This window comes from Haemorhous mexicanus, chromosome 1 (assembly GCF_027477595.1).
Source record: "Haemorhous mexicanus isolate bHaeMex1 chromosome 1, bHaeMex1.pri, whole genome shotgun sequence".
Classification (NCBI taxonomy): domain Eukaryota; kingdom Metazoa; phylum Chordata; class Aves; order Passeriformes; family Fringillidae; genus Haemorhous; species Haemorhous mexicanus.
In genome coordinates, this window is record NC_082341.1 from 121,369,794 (window position 1) to 121,387,237 (window position 17,444).

The 17,444-nt window shown below is 37.4% G+C and overlaps 1 protein-coding gene across 1 annotated transcript in view; it reads left to right on the plus strand.

The window, feature by feature from the left end:
* The window catches only part of RAB2A (RAB2A, member RAS oncogene family), a 42,835-nt gene that overhangs the window by 9,175 nt on the left and 16,216 nt on the right, over window positions 1-17,444 (plus strand). Inside the window, exons 2-4 of the mRNA XM_059861040.1 lie at window positions 3,239-3,310; window positions 6,706-6,773; window positions 16,199-16,281. Of these exons, the coding sequence (XP_059717023.1) occupies window positions 3,239-3,310; window positions 6,706-6,773; window positions 16,199-16,281 (223 nt within the window). The remainder of the gene's footprint in view (window positions 1-3,238; window positions 3,311-6,705; window positions 6,774-16,198; window positions 16,282-17,444) is intronic.

Below are 17,444 nucleotides of genomic sequence, written 5' to 3' on the forward strand. Positions count from 1 at the left end.
AGATCATCAGTGAAGATATTAAACAGGACTGCCTCCAGCACTGATCTCTGGGGACACCTCTAATGACTGGCCGCAGCACTGTTCACCACCACTCTCTGGGCCCTACCATCCAGCTAGTGGTTGACCCAGTGAAGAGAGCACCTGTCAGAGCTGTAGACTAACAGATTTTCCAGGGGGATACTGTGGGAGACAGTGTCAAAGGCCTTTCTGAAGTCCAGGTGGACAACATCTACAGCCTTTCCCACATCAACCAAGTGGGTCACCTGGTCATAGGAGGAGACCAAGTTGATCAAGCACAACCTGCCCCTCCTAAATCCATGCTGGTTGGGTCTGATCCCCCAGCCATCCTGTAGGTGCTATGTGCCACTCAGAGTGATCTGTTCCATAATCTTTCTGGGCACTGAGGTCACGCTGACTGGCCTATAGTTTCCTAGATCCTCCTTTCCAGCCCTTCCTGTATATGGGCATCACACTGACCAGCTTTCAGTCATCTGGGACCTGCCAGCTGAGCTAGGACTGATGGTAAATGATGGAGAGCAGCTCATGTGCCATTTCCCTCATCACCCTGGGATGGATCCCATCTGGTCCCATGGATCTGTGAGCATCTTAGTGGCTCAGCAGGTCTTTGACTGCTTTGTCCTGGGTAGCAGGGGGACTGTTCTGCTCCCTGACACCAGCTACCAGCCCAGGAGGACAGTTGTCCTGAGGACAGCCTGTCTTTCTGTTGAAAACTGAGGCAAAGAAGGTGTTAAGTACCTCTTCCTTTTTGTCATCTTCAGTTACTAAATTCTCTCTCGCATCTAATAGAGAATAGAGATTGTCCTTGCCCTCCCTTTTGCCATTAGTGTATTTATAAAAATATTTTTTATTGTCCTTTAGAGAAGTGGCCAGATTGAGTTCTATCTGGACTTTCACCTCTCTAATTTTTTTCCTACATGACCTAGCAATTCCCTTAAGCATTTCCAGAGATATCTGACTCTCCTTCCAAAAGTGATGCATCCTCTTTTTTTTTTCTTAGTTCCTTCAAGAGCTCCTTACTAATACAGGTCATTTTCCTTGTTGGCTCCTCTTTCAGCACATAGGGACAGTGTGTTCCTGTGCCTTCAAGATTTCTGTTTTGAAGCATGCCTGTCCTTCCCAGACTCCTTTCTCTTTTAGGACTGCTTCCCAAGGAACTTCCTGAATAAGTCTCTTGAATAGGCCAAAATCTGCCATCTGGAAGTCCAGTGTGGAAGTTTTATTGATGCCCTTCCTTGTTTCACCAAATATTGAAAAGTCTATATTTCACAGTCACTGAGCTCCAGATGACCTCCAGCCACCATATCTCCCACCAGCCCATCTCTGTTTGCAAACACCAAATCTAGCATAGTCCCTCCCCTGGTAGGCTCACTCACCAGCTGTGACAAGAGCTGTTTTCTGAGTAGAATTATTAATATTTTAAAATTTCTTAACAGTTTTGTGTTCTGTCCCTACAGCTCCCATACTCTGCCTTTCTGTTTCTTTTTTACCTGCAGTGCTTTCCCCCACTCCTCCTCAACTTCTCTATGTTAACTAATTTTTTAGGGACAGAATTTATACCTGCTTCAAAGCTGCTTGTGTTCTGACAGCTTGCCATCCTAAGCCAGAAAGCTTAAGAAAATAAATCTAGTAAGGCAGATGCTGCAAATTTTGCCTTGGACTACAGTTCCATGCCACTCTGTTATTGATCTGCTGGCTGCTGCATTTCTTTTCCCTCATTTGAACTAACTCTTAGGCTTGTCTGACCCTGCATTAAGCCGTTTCTGTTTGCTTTGTCACTCCTCTTGTCAGATTAGCATACTAACCCAGTGGATGACTGAAATTGCTTCAGAACTCATCTAAGCTGTGGGGAGAAATGGGCAGGAGCATACTGTAGGTTAGAAAGCAGAGAAAGCAGCACTAGCAACTGGCTTAGGCTGTTGGAATTGCTGCCTTGTTTGGGATATTAATCTGAGTGCCATCAGTTGGCCACAACTCATTTTGTGACAAAACTAAATGCAGGTTTCCTATTTCTGTTAGATTTAGTTGAAACTGGCTACTGGTCTTAAAGTCCAAAATAAGATATGCGATGATTATATTTCTGTAGGCTTTGTTTCCTCATTAAACCATACTAAAAAACTTTGAATTTGGTACTTGAAAGACCAATGCCACTATATGAAAACCTCTGGTATGTGTATCTTTTGTCAGTAGTGTGGCTCTTTTCCTTGTCTCTTTCTTTCCTATCTTTTATTACTAGATATGTCTCTTATGATGAGTTGTTGCTGACCTCTAGTATATGGCTAGAATAGCTTTATCTTGCTGGACAGATAAACCAAAGTACAGCAGGAACTTGGATGCTACAATATAGTATGTTATGTGATTATAGCTCAGAGTTTAAACCAAATATATTGCTGTCAAATTTTAAGGGCTGAAAAGATGAAGTTTGCACAGAACAGGAAGAATAACCCCTTCAAGTAAAAGAAGGAAAAAGTAACTGTAAAAAGAAGTATATTTACAAACATAGGTAGTTTGAGTACTCCTGCTGACTGCATTAACTTCTACTTTTCTGTCCTTTCACATACAGAAGAAATTGCCCATTTGCTGACCAGTGTCCATGTAATGGGAAATAGTTGTGATGATTTCTTACAGGAGTTGTCTGAGGGGGGTCGGTGTTTGTGTTACCTGTCTGACTGTAATGTAAACTCAGTTGCTGCCAGTTCTTCTTGGAGTGCCTTTTGGCCTGTGGGGGACCAGTGGGCAGCAGCATATAATGGTTGTAAGCAGCCACAGACCTGCTGTGGTTACCTCAGTGAATAAATACAGAGATAGATGGGAGACTGATGCTATTGAGGAAATAGTTAGCTTGGGAAAAAGCTGAAAGTGCTGAAGGAGAAGCAGATAAAGGGTTGTGAGGAGTAGCAAGCCTGTAGTTATTGAGGCGAGAGGATGTAAAATGGTACTTTGAAGGTCTGTTAGAAAACTTGTTTTCCACTCAATTTTAAAGCAGAATAATTAATTTTTGTTCAATTTTTGAAAATAACTGCTTTGACTATAATGCTTCTAGAACTTTAAAAGCTGTAATTTAAAAGTTTCATACAATTCAAAGTATGTGAAATCTAATACCTTCAGTTCCAGTAATTAATTTTAAGCAATGTGTAATATTTCATTGAATTAATTTCTATTAGTCCTTAACAGACGTCTTTAAAAATCTGTTTAACACTTATTTCTTTTCTTTCTTTAGGTGTTGGGAAATCATGTTTATTGTTACAGTTCACAGACAAGCGGTTTCAACCAGTCCACGATCTCACTATTGGTAGGTCCTTTTTGTGCTGCCCACTATTAGTAGTTAAGTGGTTGGGGTACCTCAGCATGCATTTATGAGTTTGTTCTGCTGCAGAAATGCAGGATTTTTGCTGTATTGAGGTGGCAGTGAATCTCTAGCTAATGAGTATTTTTGAGCTCGTAAAGTCAGTTTGGGATTTTTTATTGGGAGGGTACAATCTGAAACAATTTAAAAAGTTCATAGCTGCAGTATCTCAACTGTTTCTTCAGAAGAGCTTGTACAGTTGTACAAGCTTGAAATGCACTGATGGTGATGGAAGTGGTATTTTTTCACTAGGGAACGTAATACTACCCTAGCAAGAAAACCTTGAAGACAAATTACAGATAAATTGTAGCAAAGTTACCCTTAAAGATGAATAAAAAAAATTATTTGGGAAGACTAACTTTTGAATAGAGGACTGAAGTGTGAATGTGTTTGCTTTTGGAAGGGATAGGAATTTTCTTTCCCAACTCTTCAACTAGGTGTGGACCATTTGTGATAGGTATAATTTGATACCGGGGGAATGAATACATGTTGACGCATGGTCTAACTACAGTAAATGGTACAAGCTTTTATTTATCTTTCCACACAAAATAAGAGGAATTATGTAGTAGTAAATTCTTCTGAGGGCAGGTTTCTTCTGCAGATCATGTTTGCTGTTAAGCATAACAGATGCTAGACTCAGAGAAGGTTGCAGAACCTTTCAACTTGTTCATGTTCTTTCAAGGAACCTATCAGCTTTAATCATGAGCCTTGCACAAACTGTATCATAGTCTCTATTTTTAGTTTGTGCCCTGGAATAGGTAGGCTTCCTATGTTTGGGAGTACTGAAATAGCTGCTTGAAATATAAACAGATTTTCTTCATGTAACAGAATGTATCAGGTGGTTTGATTATGAATTCTCTTTCTTTTGACAGTCCTTCCGCACCTTGTGTGTGCCTGTTGTATAGTTCATATTCTTTGGCTAACATGAGTTTTTAGACATTTGTGAGGTCTTGGCAGCAGATAGGCTGGCTGAATAAAGAGCCTGAGTACTTTAGGGAGGTATGACTTACTATCATATTTTCTTCTTTAGGCCTGCCAAATATATGACACCTTATATATCACTCATACATTTGGCAGCCCTGTCACCTCAGACTGATTAGGCACTGGGGAGCAGCTTCACCTCAGCAGGGTGGTTGTAGTGCCAGTTCTTTGCTTGGCATACAGTTAGCTGAAATCTGGGAGCAGGGCAGAAATTGAAGCTAGTAAGATGGGCGGTGAACCTAGAAGCAACATAATGAGGAATGTGGTAACAGAGCCTGTGATGCTGCTTGAAAAGGAGGGAAGAAGGATTTTAGCTTTTATATTTTTCATGTATTTGTAATCCTGCAATTCTTTAGTGTGTAACTCTAAACTCTATATATATGGAGTGTTAGCTGTTGTTTCCAAATTTTGGTCAGACAAAACAATTCCTCTCTAAGTCTGGAAATCAAAGACACCTTCCTGTCTTAGGCCCTGAAAATGTAAACGGAAGTGTTTTGAGGAGGGGAACAAACTTGGGGTTAATGAGTTCATTACCTGAAGCTGTAATTGGAAGATTAACCCCCAATATGCAAATGGACCAAACTTAGAAAAGTATGAAAACCTGTGACTGGTCATCCATTTTTGGGTGTAGCCCCTGGGGCGGGGGGGCATCATCTGCCCAAAATGTACCTCAAGACCCTTCCAAAAATATAACTGCTTTTTATTCCCCTTGATTTTTCTGGCCTTTGTTTTTAGGTAGTCCCTAAAGGCATCAGAAGAGGCTGGAAATGCCTCCTTAACTGTGAGGGCATGTGTGTATTTTGGCCAGGTTCTCCCAATTACCCAAACAGATTTGGAAAGACAGATAAATAAAGAACATGGGTTCAAAGTCATATGAATACCCCTGTGGGGGAAATGGGGTGGGTTGAATTTAACTAATAAATGCCCTAATGGTTGTATTAAAAGTCCTGAAAATGCGTTAATTAAATAAACCATTGTAAACATTCTAGCTCTTTTGCCCACTGCCTGTAGGACATGCCCTTATTGTAAACATGATCAGCTTCTAAACCTTCTTTGAGAACAAGCTTGCTGTCAAGCTGTTTGTGTTTTTTCAAATTCAGTATTTTTTCCTGGTATGTATTTTGATGGACTAAGATAAATATATTTTTAATTTTTTATGGGGTTTTTTGCAGAAACTAAACATTTAAGATGATCATTGATTTTAAATCAGCAGCTCTAGAGTCACATTTTGAGATCAGGTGATCAGGTGAAACCTTCAGTGTTTACATGTGTAGTAGTCCAAGGACCTTCTCCTGGCTTTGGAGTGAACTTCAGGAAGAGCAGTGTCATTCACCTGCTTCCTCCTTGCTGTCTCTCCACCTGCATTCTTTCAATTTCTTTGCATATAGTTGCTGCAAATTATTTGGTTGCTAAAGAGCACAGTGGTCTTTGGCCAGTTGCTTTTATTTGGCTCCAATATCCTGTTGGGGATCTCTGCCCCTTTCCCCTAAAGTCATTCCACAGGAAGCAACACTGCACCCTCAGATATTCTAAGCAAGCTCTTGAAGAGACATTTGGAATATTTCAACTCAGGGCTGCATAATTGAAAGTCTTGGGTGCGCGTCTAGACAATGGCCAATTTTAGCTAAATTTCAGCTAGGAGATCTGTTTTGGTGGGGTTTTTTTAAATAATGGTTATAGATTAATGGAAACTTGATAGTATTTAAATATGTCCACTATCTCTAGCCATTTGTTGGATTTTAACTGCTGCACGAATGGTCTCAATTCATACTTAATTTTGTTAATGATCTCAAAAGGGCTTTAAAAAATGGTATAGAAGGCTGAATTTTTCACCGAAGAAGTTACTTTTTTTCCCCCTCAATTATAAAACTTCATCTTTAACCAGCTAAATTTTTGGAAAATTTTTTTTCATAAAGATGGGTGAATTTTAATTAATACAGTAATAAAGTTTATCTTGTCAAAGGTGACTTTGTATGCTCCCTTAATAGATCATTTTATTGATAAGGACTTTCTTCTAAACTGGCCCCAGCAATCTGTCATTGGTAGAGTGTTAAAATAACTGTGACTCTTCAATTTCCTGTTTACTTTGAAAGGGGTGTGTTTCTCCCTCTAATCTGGAGCTACTAAGTGGTTTGGAAAACTTTGTTGGAAATACTTCCCAGACACTTGGACAGTAACAGTTGCCTTTCTTCTAGAAAGCTCTTTCAAGCTGCTGGAAAATTGGCTGAAAGCAGGTTGTGAAAGAGATTATTTTCCTACACTATTGACTGAACTTAAACTTAGGTTCTTGCTTTTGTAGTACTTGTCATTCTTCTTTCTGTTATGTGCTAATGATGTAATGTTTTGTAAAATCTGTTCAGGTGTAGAATTTGGGGCTCGAATGATCACTATTGATGGAAAACAGATAAAGCTTCAGATATGGGATACGGTAAGTAATCATAAAAATTGGTTAAAAGTATTGCTCCACTAATTTTTCACTTTTCCTTTATTTTGGCTAAGCTCTCTATCATCAGCATTCATAGACTATGTACTTGGTCTTGCAGCTTTCTTTGGTTTCTATGAAGTTAAAAATTTGCTAATATATCCTTTTCTTGTTGTGATGTATTGTTGGGCACTGTAACTTCCTCGAGCTTTGTCAGATTTGTAAGACTGGAATTCATACTGCATCACGTATTAGATGAAAGTCTTCTGTATTACCAAGAACTTCCATTTCTCTAAATCTTTCTTTGTGCATTCAGGCAAGATCTGGTAAAGACAAAATCCTCCTGTGAAATTGTGATGTGTCTGCTACCTTTAATCAAGAGTTCTCCAGAGGAAATGTTTGCATTTCCAAGGTAGAAGAAAACACATGCCTCACTTTTCATAGAGAACTTAAAAACACAAGTTCAGGACAGTAAATATTTTGGTCAAGAAGGGACTGGTTAATGCTTTAAGTTTCAAAACACCTTCCAAAATTCAGACTTTGACTCTTGAGGGGGTTCATGTTAAGAGCATATATTGGCTATTCTTGTATTGTCAGTCACTTTACTGTAAAGCAGTCAGCATCACTGTCTATATTTGTGATGAAGCAGGTTTAAGATGTTCATACCAGTAGCTATATCTTTTAAATGTATTTGACTATTCCCTAAGGCAGAGTTGCCTGTTTCGTTTTCTAAAAGCATTTTAGGATACCTTTAGAAACTGACAGGTACATGATCCCTAGCCTCATGTATGTGCTTTTTTTTGGCACAGCAAATCAGTGGAGGGACATAGATTCATATATGCATGCCTACATATGGGCATGTGTATATAAAAATGTAAATAAATGTAATATTTCAGTGAACTTCATAGATAAGATCTTATTTTACAGGTTCTTCCCTTGAAATGGTGCCTAACACCTGTGCCTTGTTGGAAGTTCTAAGAAAAAGGCATAGAAAAATATGAACAGCTTACTTTAGGCTTTTTCAGCTCTGGGCATTTTTACTGTTATAATTGTGGATTGCAGATTACCGAGGTGGCTGAGTATTTTTAAGTTCAATAAACAAGCAAATCTCTGCATAAAAAAATAACTTTATAATCAAACCTTTAGTATGTAGTGTGACCATGTGACTATATACCTATATTGGTCCTTGTTTTCTAAAATTGGGGCAGATTGTCTGTAGGCAAAAGTACTAATTTTACTACTGGCTTTGAAACTGATTCTGTTAATCTTCTTAGATAACAAATGAACTTCAACTGTGTTTCAGTAGATAATGCTTTTCCTGGTGCCTCTGACTCAATGGCTCTTTGCTGTCTGGTTGTTGTTTTGAATGCATGCAAATTGTCCAGCCAAAATGGCAACCCAAATGCTTTTGACTATAATTTATAAACTTTATTTGAACAGGGAGTTTTTTCTGGCTAGGTTCTTAAGTATATAGTACATAAATTAAAAATATTAATTGAAGATTTTATACACTGAGTCCTTATGTTTTATACACTGTATGCTTATGTTGTATTTAATAATTTATAAATTGTATGCAGGGAATGACAGTATACTGGCCTTAGTTAAAAGTTTAACTGTATGCAGAGTGATTTCTAAAACACAGGATATTTCTGTTCTAATCCAGTCTTGGTTTGTCAGCATATCTGAATTCCACTGTATAATTTCTGATCTTGGGTACAAAGGTGTTGAAGGAATAGCAAAAATAAGAAACATGATGAGGTAATTCTATGAGATATTTTTCTTACGAGTAAAATACACTTACAAATGTCCATAATGAGTAAGGTTACTGTGTTCTATCTGCATTGAGCATTTTTTTGTTTTCTGTTAGCCAAAACTGGTAGGTGTTACTTGTGCTATCTGTGTATTTATTAAGCTGTAACAACTTCTGTTTGATGAGAGAAGGTTCATTTTACACCTGTTGCTAAGGAAACACATGAACTATTTATGGTTTTGGTTGGTGCTTATAGAGTCACGGCACTAGCCCTTCTCTTATTTGGTGCTAGCCTTATACATCTGCTCTTAATCCATCACTGAATAGGATGCATCCTGAGCAGAGGCATAAGAAGCAGAGAACTCAATAAAATTTGTTTGGATTGCTTAACAATGAACTTGCTTGCTTAAGAGAATGAAACTCTAAAATTCAGGTTTTTCTGGCCAGATATTTCTGTGCAACAGTGCTCATTTTGTGTTGTCTTCAGCAGATCACTGCAGCCCCAAGGAAAGCCCTGTTGTAGTAATGGGAATACAAGGAAGCTGCAGCATACCTCACTGCAGGAGTAATGTTGCACCCTACAGGGACAGCTGAAGCTAACACTGTTGCATGTCTGTGAGATCCGTTTGTGTGTCCTTCTTGTATGATAAATCAGTAATATTTTACTTTTTCATTATCATCCTAGTTTGGATTAGGAGCATGTTATAGAAGTTAATTCTATTTACTGCAGTCTGTTTTCCATGTGGGAGTATACAAACTGAATTCCTTTTGAAGGAAGCCAGACTGGAAGATATGCTTAAAGAATGCATGTATGCCTGTTAGAAATTGTAGTCCAGTATTTGATCCTGTGAGCTGGTAGTCTAGTAAAACTACTCTGGTGGAAAGACACACCTAGCCCCAACCCCCTCCTCTCCCAAAAACCCCACAAACAAAAATCTGCATTCCATGAAAGATACTCAGTGTGGCCTTTGCATTCTTAATGTTCTGTGTAGCAGTCTCAGCTCTACTGCTGTTCATATCTGCACAAGCGAATAGTGTCCTGTTGTTCTCTCCCAGCTGCAGGCTGTTCTGGATCTCCCCAGTGCTGGGCTCTGCAAGCTTGCTGCTGTGTGTGCTGTGGCACGCCCAGGTGTTTAGCTCTGTGAGTTTTTGGGTTTCAATATTCCTTTTCAGTGTTTTTTAGGTCTGTAAAGATGAGGTGTTGGACCAAATTGTTTGTGTGTCTTTAGATTATTTCTTCTCTTGCATCTTCAGTCTTAGTAATGGCTTCCAGTAACTGGATGGACTGAGAAATACTTTTGTCCAAGCTGCTTAGTTGTTAATTGCCTATTATGATAAGTTAAGTAACTCTTATGTGGAAGTGTGGTATTTGAGCTAGTGTCAGCTGCGCACGTAACTTTTAGATAACTAGAAGTGGTTTTACAGCAGCAAGTAAGGATTAAAATTACTGTTCTGGAAGCTGTTAAGCTTTTTGAGTTTAAATCAGCTGTGTAGATAAGTTTGGTTGTCTTATGGCAGCAGCATAACACTAAGAAATATTAAAATTGCTTCTCTTCAGAAAAAGTTCATTGTTGTAGAGAGATAACTGGGCTCGTTACCAGGCTGAGTCAGTGGCCTTGGTTTTGTTGTTGAGGGGGATGTTCTGTATTGCATTGACTGTTACTAACAAGTCATTGTTGATGAGAAAAAATAAGCAGTAATTGAAAGAGGATATTTCTGTCAGACACTGCAGTAGGAGAGATCTGTGATGACGCTAAGTAATGCTGATGTCCTCTAAATTTGTATGAATACGAACTTCTCCTGTGTACTTGAATAGTACCTATTTCAGCTTTATTTCATGGAAATTCATTATTTAAAAACGTAATTCATGTAGCACCTTAGTCCTGCTTAGACAGACTAAATATCTGAAATAATTGGTTTTTATAAACTAATTTCAAGTAATTTCATGATTTCCAGACAAGTGTACTTTCTAATTGAATTGATAGGGTTTTCTAGTGGTTTTGAGCTTTTATAAAAAAGCATGTTTGTGGAAGACTGGAGGCATAATTGTTAAAGGCGTAATTCCCTTTCAGATACTCTGAATATACTGATTCTTCTTGGAAATGAAGATATTTTTCTTGTGTTTGCAATTGATTTGGACCTATTAGAACCAAATAAAGTTCTCTTCATTCATTAAATGAATATTCTTCCTCGTGTCTCTGACAATTGCTAGGATATATGGTTCTCCCCCAAGAGCTCTTTCCTAACTGTTGATTTCATGGTGTTTTCTGCTTGCTTTAGTAGTCAGAGCATATTCATATGTTTGTGGGCCGTTGGTGTATTCTTTTACTACATTTTTACTAATTTGACTCTTTAACCATGGTACCTACATGCATATTGCTGCATCTCATGCCCTCTATTACACTGCTGGTGTGAAGTTGCAGGAAGAACTTTGAAAGAATCTACTTTCGTTTCTGAACCTAATCTGATCATCAGTCACAGACTGTGTTTGCTGCCAGGTGGGAGGATTAACTTATTTCTGGAACCATAGATTGAAAGGTGAGGCAGGGAGATCTGTCTGTTTAATAGTTATTCCTGTTGCTGTTTGTTTAATATGACCATCATCTGAGCTTCAGTGCCAGTAGCTTAAGCTACTCTTCACACCCATGATGTCACTTTAGGACAATTTGAGGCAATTTGATATGCTTTCTAGCTTAGTGTTCATAAACCTTTGTCATGCTTAAACATATTTGGTTATTGAAATGCTATAGTATTGGCATGTTATTTTCTGAATTGTTTTTTGATTTATCCATGCTTTCTACAATAATTACAAGACTTCTACAGGAGCAAGCTCTTGCTTAGGGTAAGGCCTTAAATGGGCCTTAATCACTCTTTTGCACAGTAAAACTCCTATTTTAGTGAGGGTTGCTGCTTAAAACCTAAAGGTTTCAAATACAGTTTCTTTCAAGTTATAAGTGTATTTCTGATAATGGAAGGCTAAAGCTTTGTTTCTGTGATGTTGGGAATTGCTTTTGCTGTCTAAGTGGCATTTATTCAAAACCAACAGAAGAAAAAGCAGATGTACAAGTTACGTGTATTTAGACATATGTACAGTTGGAGATCTTTAGTCCTCTTGAAATTTCAGTTCTTACTGCATACTTACCGGGTTATTCTCAAGCAACATGTAACTTGGCTAAAGCCGTCACATAAATTCTGAGACTTTTATATATTATGATAGATTCTTCTTCATAAGCATTTTTAGTTCTGTTTTTGTTTGGGAATCTCTTTGCTGGAAACAGCGGGGTTGTTTTTTAATTTTACACTGCTTCTGTATCTGTTTGTCCTACATGCTAGTAAATCACCTTAAAATTGTTTCATTTTCTGGACTGGAGACATGACTGCAAGAAAGATTAATGCATTTGTATAAACAAGTTGACATGTGACTTAGAGGCTGTTAGTGTATTTATAACTTCTAAAACTATATTTAAAGGTATGTATTGCTCCTCTTTCTTTCTGGAACATTTTATTCCAGGGATCAACTTTGTGGAGTAGTTCCCAGCTGGCAGCTGTCACAGGTGGTGTGACAGTTTCGAGTTGCTTATTTCTTAGATGTCTTTTTAGTCTTCTTTGTAGTGTAGGAAAGTGTAAACATGTAAATAATAATTCCCAACATGAATGAAATGTTCTGTCACCTGTTTTGAACATACTGCACGTCTGTTTTTAGAGTGAGGGAATCTAGAGCCACTAGCTAGGTGTGTTGTAGTTTCATATTGCATGTGGATGTGTAACATTCCCTGCTAATAAAAAACTGTTGGTCAGCTTAAATGCTGAAGGCCTGCTGGGACATTCCCAGATAACTTGGTCCTTGAAGAAACTTTGAGTTCTTCAGCATTGAGAATGGAGAATCCAGCAAAATTAATGAACTGTTTTCTAGGGAGATACACTGTTGTGAGTGCTGTTTTTTTAACTACTTTGTTCTGCATTATGGCTCTTTTCATTTTTCCCCTTACTTTATAGATTCAAAAATATACAGTTAAGGCACTTGAAAGTAACTCTCTTGGAAAACAAAGGCTTGCCTGTGTATTTTGCAACTGATGCAACTACACCGCATACTTGGAAATTACACCGAGATTTCCTGTGGGAATAGTAACACTTGGAGTATTTTTTTAAATGTGCCAGAGATACTGTGTCCATGATAACAGCTGCATAGCTTAAATGTTACTGAAAACTCTAGTATAGGTACTAATCCTAAATCTCATTTTATTTTAGTAACCTGAGGTGGTTGATAATGCTTCGTGTTCTGCTTACATTGTTGCTTTCAAGTTGTGTTTTGGTCTCTATACTGAAGTATACTTTGAAAATCACATGGGATATATGTCTGTGCTGTTGAAGCAGGGATGAAGATTTTTGTACTTGCTTGAAGACCTATGACTTCCAGAACTGTCTATATAGACAAGTCTCTGCTATCAGAAAGTTTGCTTGTTTCTTTGAACCATTATGGTATGAATTGTAAAAGCTTACAGAGTAGAAAACAGCCAGAAGAGAATGTTACTTACCACTTAAAACATTTCTTGTTTATCAGAGGCTCACATTTTTTCATGATTAGTGCACTACTCATGTTTCTCTGAAGAGAGAGGATGCATGTTCTAGGTTCCTGTGGGCAGCCATGTCTGAGCTGGAGTTTCTGTGTGTGAAGTAGCTGTAAGGTCTGGCTGTTACCAGAAACGTCCTCCATCTTCCCATTTCCCCTGAAGTGTAACTCTCACAGTGGGTATATCATGGAATTGTCATGGAGCAAAAGCTTGTGTCACCTGTACTGGATGTAATTTGGCTTTGGCAAACGCTCTGTTTGTTTCCTGACCATTGCCCCTGCTCTTCCGAACACCACAGCCCCCTGCCTCCCCCACCATCTGGATGTGGAAGTCAGCAATCTGCTTCAGATGGCCCTACCTGAGCCAGGGAGGTTGGAAAAGGGGACCTCCAGAGGTCCCTTTCCCACCTCAACTGTTGTGTGAGAAAAAACTTTTTAATATGAAAGAGAGATAAAAACAAGTAAGTGCTGGATTTTGCGGAAACAGGAAGGGAATGGTAATAACAAAATTATACTTAAGATAAAGGGCCTTTCTTAGATATTGAAGCTGATTTTAATTTATACTGAGCTTCTATACTGCTGCTTCTATCTGTTGCTCCTTGTAACAAGCAACTAAACTTGGGTAGGTCCTTCTTTGTAAGACTGATAAAGTATAGTTATAGTACACTTGTGGTTTTTTTAAGTCAGTTTTGGCTATTAGCCTAGACTTTCTTTCAGTTTTGACTTCTTTTGACTTTTGAAATAGCTTGTCCCCCTTGGAAAGAAAGGGAAGTGGACAGAGAAAACTGTCAGATGAAGATATAAAGTAACACTGATTCTTAAAAAAAAAAACTGTGGAATGTATGCTGCATGCCTAACCCTGTTTGACCTTCTCTATTGACTCTATATTGACATAGGTCTCATTCAGAATGGTACTGTTAAAGTAGCCAGTAAATTTTATATATAAGGGGTTTCTATGATATAATACATTTTTATGTTATAGATAAAATAAAAATTAGTACTGTGGAGCTTCTTTCCAGAAACTCAGTTTTCTTTTGCTTGGAATGGAAGGGAATTGAGTTTGTGTTGTCCATTGATATATGTAAGCATAAATTCATTATTGCTATATGGAAAATGTGATCCCTTCACCAAAGGAGGTACCATTTTCCACCCTTTCCTTAAGGAAGCAGTGGTATTTAATTTTCACCATTTTCAAGTGAGACACAATTAAAATTATTACAGTAGTTTCAGTATTTATATACTGAACTTTTGTAAGTGATTCTTTAACGAATTCACTATTCATACATTTTTGTGAGATCTGACAATGTTGCTTGATCATGATTAATTTACTCAGGGAGATGAACAATTTCACATGTCAGGATGGAATTTATGAAGGTTAAACAGGCAATCTTAATGTGTCAGGTGAAGTCCAGGTCATGTGTAATTTTAGACAATGTATGGAATACCCTGGTAACAGTAAGTTGTCGGTTTAGCAGGGAAATGTTTCATTTGTCTGCCATACACTTGAGCTACTCACCACACCAAGAAGAGGTGGTAAAGCTTCCTTGAATTTCTTTGTAGGAAACCAGGTATTACACTAAAAAACTGTTGGTTATTTGTTTTTTACTATTTCTTGGTGTATTCTACTCATTGTCTGTGTTTAATTACCAAAGTTTACATGAAGGTGTACTTGGACTCTTGGCCAAGAGCATATGTGAGTGTATTCTGAGTGTATTCTGAAACTGTGTGTTATAGTGTATTTTATAACTGCTTCCTCTGGAATGGCTACGATAAAATGTTTTCTTAAATAGAAGTTACTGTTTATTCTGGAAGAGACAGATGCTTTCTGAAGACTAAACACATCTAAACTTATTGTGCCACTGTTCTTGTTGAGTGACAGTATCTAGATCAAGTTCTCTTAGAATTTAAGAAGATGTAGTATTAAGAAAAGTACAGTAACTGTGAGAAGAAAAAGTTGTCTATGTACTAATTCTGTGGGCATGCCTGAAGGGTTCCTTGTATTTGATAAATATTTCATTCTTGAGTTTAATGTTTTTAAATCAGGGCAATTTCCTATAGTTCTACAGATTTACTGCACATAGAGTTTTTTTCAGCATTAGTATTTCTTAAGCATGTTTTGTGTTATCTGTGAATTATGCTAAAACATCTGTTATTGCTAAATATTAGAAGTAAATATTTCTTCTAGCAAGTGTCAAGTGCTAGATAGCTCTTCTGAAAAACATGAGCATGAAGAGCTCAAGATCTGCAACCATGAATATTTATTTTTCGGGACTGTATTCTTTTGAACATGTTCTTTTAGGTGCTCAGATTTTTACAGAATACTTTTCTGTGAGAACTATCTAATTTATGTAGACTGTGAAGTTTTTCACAGTGTATATGAAGATGACTCTTGGATCCTGTAGCTGCTTTGACAAGCATTATTTGTCAAGTACAGAGGAAATTGATTAACTGTGGAGCAGAATTGTGTAAAATTGAATTCCCAACCATTTTCTGGTTTTTCTTAATAAAATGATTACTGAAAGAATTCCATCTGAAGACTGTTGAAAGCTGGCTGCAGTTTATGATATAACGGATAAAATCTGCATCCTTGGCCTTCCAACAACCTTTACACCAGCAGATGGTGGGCGTAAAGATGTCATTCATCATTTATTTACAATGGACTTTATTTATTCTAGTGTCAACAGCTGCCCCAGGGAGCGGGTTATTGAATTCAAATGTGAAGCTCTGGGTTATTTGCTTCCTTTCAAATTTGTCTTCAGAGCTTAGTTGCTAGGAGTCCATTCTGTGCTCTAATAATGATTCATGTATTGTGAAGCCATTCAGTAAATTGGGTTGTCAGGGATTGCCAAAAAAGGTTTAGAGGTCTTGTTCCGATTTTTTTTTCTTTTTTAACAGCGCTGTGCTGTAGTTGGTGTCTTCTCCCTATGTGCCTTCTCTTGCTGCTGTTGGTGACTTTGTCCCAGTTGTCCCCTTTCTGATTTCCCATCCATACTCTTCCTTATCCCCTTCTCTCAAAAGTAGAATTCTATGATCCTGTGATTCTAAGTTCATGGTTTTGAGGAACAAAAAATAAGTATTAGATATGAAGTAATGAAACTTTGTGTTCTACAGGCAGGGCAGGAGTCCTTCCGTTCCATCACAAGATCGTACTACAGAGGGGCTGCAGGGGCTTTGCTAGTGTATGACATTACAAGGTGAGAATACCAACTGGATTACAATGATATGATATGTCTTTGTGAATTGTGCTATGGTGTGCAGCAGTGCTAAGTGTCTCATCTAATTTGGCTTTTTGTATAGATACTGGTAATTTAACATTGTATCAACTTTCTTTAAGTGCTCTAATAAGATATAGCATATGTAACCTATATACTTTTAGTTTTCTCTGTATGGTAGTTGAGAAAGTATGCATAAAATCTCAGAAAGAATGAAATAAAATATTTTTATAAACTATTGACCATCAACCTCTGGCTTACCTTTATGGAGAAATACCTGAAAATATTTAATTAATTCCTTTCTAGCATTTTGTTATCATGAGGGATATCTTCTTTAATTATAGCAGATTCCTTTTACTTAAGTTCTATTCTGCAAGTGAATGAAATAGTAAAACATAGAAGTTTGGTTACATAAAGAATACCAGGAAACTTGTACCATTGCTGTGTTTATGAGATTTGGAAAATACAGGTCTTAATCTGATACTTTTTTAGTAGGTAGAAGTTTACTAAAGTTTCCCTGCCATATTAAATAAAGTATCTATATGCAGTTTATCTGTAAAACTGTGGGTACTCTGGCTGGTTTATGAAAATGTTCAGGCTCCAAAGTCCTATTAAGCTGTGTGCCTCCTTTTTGTGGGTCTTGGCTCTTGTTGCACTGAGCAACCGCTTGTACTAGAGATTTCCTAGACATTTTTTCTTTTGTTCCTTTTTAGATTTAAATATCAGGAAACAACATATTCTTTCCTTTGGATTATCAGTAAATGAATCTTTGATTAATAAATAAAATACGATATCTTAAAACCACTCTACAAGCATGGGATTTATTATTTAGTTTACACCTTCTGTAAAAACTGTGTCACATTCACGTACCTCACTTTAAAAGATTTTACAGCTAAATTTATTATTCAGCTTTTAAACTCACATAAAAATTATCAACCATTTTCTGCTTTCAGTAAAACAAATATTGCTATATGAGTATGTGTTTATTTGTACTGTTGTTTGGCTTGGGTGAAGCTGATGGGTACTTTTAAAATTCTGTTCAGTTTTTATATGTATATAAAATTACAGATTCTTACAGCTCTGAGAATCCTCTTTACTCTTTGTAGCAAACATGTTTTCAATTACTTTTTAGGCAGAGTTCATTA